Here is a 5508-nt window from a genome sequence, read left to right as displayed (position 1 = left end):
ATATCATGAAGTCTATTAAATATGTAATGTAATTGTAGATGTACTTAAATGAAAAAAAGAGTATTATGGAGTTATTACAAGAACTAATTAAAAAAATATGTAATGTAAGTGTAGATGTACTTAAATGAAAAAAAGAGTATTATGGAGTTATTACAAGAACTAATTAAAATGTCTGCTTAATGAAAATGTGCTTGAATGAAAAAAGAAGTATTATGGTTAAATAAAGTGGTGGAATATGAAATTTACTCTCCATTCTCATAAAATGCTCCATCTCCTTCATGGTCATATTGATCTTCATCGGTGGTCGGTTGTACCCTCATGAACTTCCGGCAAGGCATCATCAATCTCCATGTTTGGAATATCACCATCTCTCAAACCTTCTCCATGTCGTTGCCAAATGTACGTAGTGAGTTCCAAGCGAAGTTCCTCCCAACACGCAGGGTTGCACAATACATGAGGAGATAGCCTTATGTTTCCTTGAATTGGCGGTTGAGGTTCATCTCCCGTGATCCTCCCCCGTTCCTTATTGCGATATTCCATCTCAACACACATATTGTGCATTATCAAGCACCTCCTCATAATCGCCTTCATGTCCGAATTTTTATAATAATGACAAGGTTTCGATATAATGCCAAACTTACCTTTTAGAACACCAAATGCTATGTCCTTTCTTTTGGCTTCTTGGTATTAATTGAAAATATATTCTCTATTGTTTGCGGTGGGTTTGTATGCTTGCACCATGGAACCATACATAGGATATGCTTCATCTCCTAGGTAGTACCCCTTGTCGTAGTTCCTGCCATTGATTTGATAATGACAATAAGGTGCTACACCATTAATTTGTCTATCGAACAAACCCGAAGTAAGCAAGACATTAAGGTCATTTTTCTGCCCACCCAACCCAAAATAGAAATGACAGATCCATCTATCATATGAAGCTACCGCCTGCAAAACAAGGGATATGACTTATAGCTGCAGCAGGATCGTGCTTGATCCATTGGACATACTCTCCATGCCCAATGAAAACAGTTGACACTACCAACCATTCCAGGAAATCCTCGAGCTTCATTTTCTGCCAAAATACTTTCTGTATCTTGAGTGGTAGGCTGACGCATGTATCGACCATCATAAATCCAAATAATTGCATCCATAAACTTCTTAGCATAAAAGTAGATAGTGGTTGCTCCCATTTGGGTGTAATCATCTAAGGAATCGGGTGCAATGCCTTTGGAAAAATGTCTCATGACGACAATCATTTTCATATATATAGAGAATGACCAGGAATGCCGCAAGTATCCGTTTTTTGGCGAAAATCATGGTCATAATCACAAACTTGCTCTAAGATTCTCAAAAAAATGGGACGAGCCAAAGCAAACCGACCTTTGAACTTCTTTGGCTCATACGTACAATTGAAGTTGAAGTATTGTTGCATCATACAAGCATCTGCATCTACACGTTTTCTGTGCACCCTCTGACGTGTCTTGACTTCATTCGGGACGGGTTGATGTATTCCTTGCATCCTCTGTGAATCCAAAAGCGTTTCCACTGCTAGAACATTCGTCTTATCATCTTCATCATCCGGAAGGCCGAAAAAAATTCTTCTCAAAGCTCACTGCAAAGTGTACCTAATACAATGAAAACAAAAAGCTTTTATAACACTCCATAAAAAAGAACACTTAAAACACGCCATAAAATATAACACTCCATTAAATAAAAAGCACTTATAACACGCCATAAAACAATAACACTCCATAAAAAAATAACACTTAAAACACACCATAAAAATATAACACTCCACAAAAAATAAATAACACTCCATATGTTTTTATAAACACTATAAGTACTTTCATTCAATCAAAAGAAATGACGGGGTTGTTGGGTGTATTGAGTATCATAAACAATGATAGTCTCGCTTTCATCCAACAACGCATCGGTAAATTCATTGGTTCAGTGATGTTGTTGTTGATCTTATGATGTAGTAGTTCCATCTGCATGCCTAGGATGGTAAATTTTTTTTGGATTGTTTGAAAGCCAATGTGCATATGTACCACCCAATGAAAGATCTTCAGGATTGTTTGGTTGTTGGGAAAAGATAGATGGTATTGAAGAAGAAGAAGATCTGCTAGATGAGGAATATGAAGTTGTATCTCTTCGGTATGTCTCATTCCATACAACTTGACTATCTCCAAGCTTGAATGAATATTGTTGCGCCATATACCTTTAGCAATCATCCTACAAGTATAAAGTAGAGAAATTTAGTTAAATATTCAAGAAACTTAAAATGAAAATGCATAAAAAATGTAAATGTACTTACCAATGCCAAACCCATCTTGGAAAAGTCAAACGGACAAGGTACTTCTGCAACTGGTATTTTCTGTTCTGCGACGGCTTCATTGGAAAATGGTAATCTGAAATCTATCTTCGGCAGTTGTGACAAGGGCATATTCTGTGTGTCATAAGTATATGTCTGCGATATCATGTTAGGAGGCGGATGATTAGGAAACAAATGGTGAGGAACAGTTGTGCTACCCAATGTTATCTCATCGACGTTCTATGCATGGTATGACTCAGTGGGATAAGGTCCAACACTCTTCTTCTTACACCAACTGTTACTTTGATCCCGTGACTGCATAATAGTCGATGCCTACATCTACATTCCCTCTGTCCACAACTGATTACAAATTTGGAGGAGGATTTGTTGGGACTACAATCTCACTGCTATCTGCCTCTGGAATCTCTCATCCAAGTAACAACTTACTCTTGTGTTTTTATCCAGGTCAAAAAACACAACTCTCCCTTTGGATAACTCTAGTGCGTGGTCACAATGCACTCCCCTAGAAAACTCACTATCGAACCATGGCTTCCAAGTACATGATGCACTTGTTCTAGTGTCAATCTGTGTTCTTGCACTTTTGACTGAGTGTTTCCTCGTATCTTTTTGGCCTCCTCCACGTCCTCTCTTCCTTGATAAAATGTTAGTCTTCTTGAAGTGATAAATCTTTGGGAAAACATCATAATGTCCTCCCGGTGTCTGACAAAGCAAGGGTTTCATTTTGCGGAAGTAATAATAGTACCAATACTCAACTACTATAACCATGCCAGATATATCCTTACCGTTGGTTGACCATTCGTCAAGAAATTTATAGGTATTACCTAACGAATCTATACCCCAATCATATTCCCCAATTGTATCTAAATTATTCAACAATATAACCAAACGTTTATCTACTCTTCCACTAAAATCTGCAAGAAGAAAATGACCAAAACGCCAAAGAACGGATGTTCGTGTCAATGTATCTGCACATTCAATATTGTCCTGGTTTTCTCTACTTTTAATGTAGTTTCTCAAGATATTCAAGGATATTGATTTATTCTTAGAGTCCCATGGACCATGATTTTTGATATCCAAAAAATATAACTCATCCATAGCAGGAGATGTTAGATCACTACCCAACGACGGCATAACTATTGGTCGTTTACTAGGGTCACCAGTGGAAATTCCCGTTAAAATGTACCAATATTAAGGAAGGAGGCCAATTTCAAACTTCTGAAAATGAAAGATCTTCGTTTTTGTCCACGATTTCTCAGCTATGGCTTCAACTAAGCCTCTATCCCCATTGGCGAAATCAAACTCAAAAACAGAAGAAAAACCACAATTCTCACAATATGTATTGTTAAATTATCGTGCACTACAATTTTATAAAACACTTCAACCTCTTTCAAACTACTTCTAAAGTTTACTTTGCGAGGATCTTTCGTAACATGTTTATCAATATTCTCTGACGACACTATATCCAAACGATCTAGCAATTCATTCCTACTCATACTACAATCAATAACAAGCATGAAAAAAATATCAATCACTAAATTTCATACAAATTTGCCTACAAATTTTTCATCACAAATAATCATACAAATTTACCTACAAACTAATCATACAAATTATCATTCATTTTCATGACAACTAATCAAAATTTCATTTTTTTTCATCAAAAATAATCAAATTAAATCCCCCCAAAAGAATTCATCATAAATAATCAAATTAAATCATACAAGACTAACACATATCATTGAAATCATCTAAAATAACTAATATCAATCATCAATTTTATCAAAATATCATGATGATCAAAAATCATAAAACTTAAAAACTAAAACTTAAATTTCTTACCCCAATTGATTTCGTGGACGAAATCGCACCAAACCACCCTCAATCGATCACAAACTTGTTGTTGAACAAACCCACGGAGTGAATTGAAAAAAATAATGAAAAAAATCGTATAGGATGGAGTCATGCAGTGGAGAAGGAAGTGAGAAAGAAAAGAGGAGAAGGTGAAGAAATGGAGAAGAAGTCGATGTTGTAGTTGATATTGGGAACTTTGTGGCGCTGAATGGTTCAGCGCAGTCAACCGGTTGACTGGTCAAGCGTTGTTCCATCCGGCGCCAGGTTTTTTCACTTAATTCTACAGCGCCCAACGTTGTTTTACTCAGCGACTAGCATGTTATATTAGCACCAACATAGGACTTAAGAGGGTTGTCCAGGCTGACGTGTACTGCTAATCTAGCTTCTATATTAGTACACCATAGGACTAAGACTAATGACTTATTTTAGGTTTGGGATGTTATTCTGAAAGACGTTTTCACATCTATGTTTCCAGAGATCCCACACATGATGTACACAATGTGATGTAAGATTTCACGATGTAGAATTAAATATGACTTGTTTTATCTGCTCAGGTGATAATCAAATCTTGAATGTGAATGTATCCAGTATAAGTGTTGAATAGGTGAGGACCACATGCAGACCAAATCGAACTAGCAATCGAGCATTGAAGTGAGTTTCTATCTTTGCATCTCGATGTCACGTTGGACAAACTAGATCTCATCGGGAATGAAAATCTCGATTCATTCTGCTTTATACCGGAAGAATGTTATCAAAAGGCTTTCATATAAAATTTTATATGGGACTTTTATATTTAATGTTTAGTTTGCACCGTTTTAGCTAAAAATGAAACTGTCGGCTTTTGTGGTTAATTAGGCTAGTGAGTCATAACCAAAGAGGTATAGGTCGTTCTTTCTTGTTATTTCATATTAATAGAGAAATTTTGATGTACCTAATCTTGAGTAAACAATTGTTGAAAAAGACCCAACTTATAAGATTGATTTTCCTCGTATGTGATTTAAATTTAGCTCATCTGATTGTAATATTACGCTATTGGAGTTGGTGATCCCCCGTGTCTCCACATATTTATGTGTGGTATATTTAATGGATGGTATCCGGCGAATGATCAACACCCGACTTTGGTACCCAATCAATAGATCAATCTAGCATGCACTCCAAATCAATCCAATAATCACTCATAAACAATATATATGGTAAAGACAAACGATGATGATAAAAACTTCGAACAAACTCATATAATAATAAAGAAAAATCTTAGAACATTGAATTCTTCATTAACCAACAAAGGTTTAGCTACTCATAATTACAAAGAAGAATGAGTTCCC

General features: G+C 36.0%; 1 protein-coding gene across 1 annotated transcript; it reads right to left on the bottom strand.

Annotated features, from left to right (window-relative positions):
* Positions 1 to 687: 687 nt before the first annotated feature.
* On the bottom strand, positions 688 to 1256 carry LOC113279235. Its single transcript, XM_026527936.1, has 2 exons — positions 1044 to 1256; positions 688 to 945 (listed from the first exon to the last, which is right to left on the bottom strand). Exons 1-2 carry the CDS (start codon positions 1254 to 1256, stop codon positions 688 to 690), a joined length of 471 nt encoding a protein of 156 aa, XP_026383721.1.
* Positions 1257 to 5508: the final 4252 nt, after the last annotated feature.

The sequence above is a fragment of the Papaver somniferum genome, chromosome 5 (assembly GCF_003573695.1).
Source record: "Papaver somniferum cultivar HN1 chromosome 5, ASM357369v1, whole genome shotgun sequence".
NCBI classification, from domain to species: domain Eukaryota; kingdom Viridiplantae; phylum Streptophyta; class Magnoliopsida; order Ranunculales; family Papaveraceae; genus Papaver; species Papaver somniferum.
The sequence above is the reverse complement of the archived record's forward strand: the minus strand, read 5'-3'. Positions and strand labels throughout refer to the sequence as shown.

Bases quoted from the DNA above. Each gene is read 5' to 3' on its own strand.
- LOC113279235 (XM_026527936.1), bottom strand. From the start codon at position 1,256: ATGATTGTCGTCATGAGACATTTTTCCAAAGGCATTGCACCCGATTCC. The intron at 946-1,043 runs GTTGGTAGTGTC...CTTGTTTTGCAG, and splicing joins CTCGAGGATTTCCTGGAATG to GCGGTAGCTTCATATGATAG.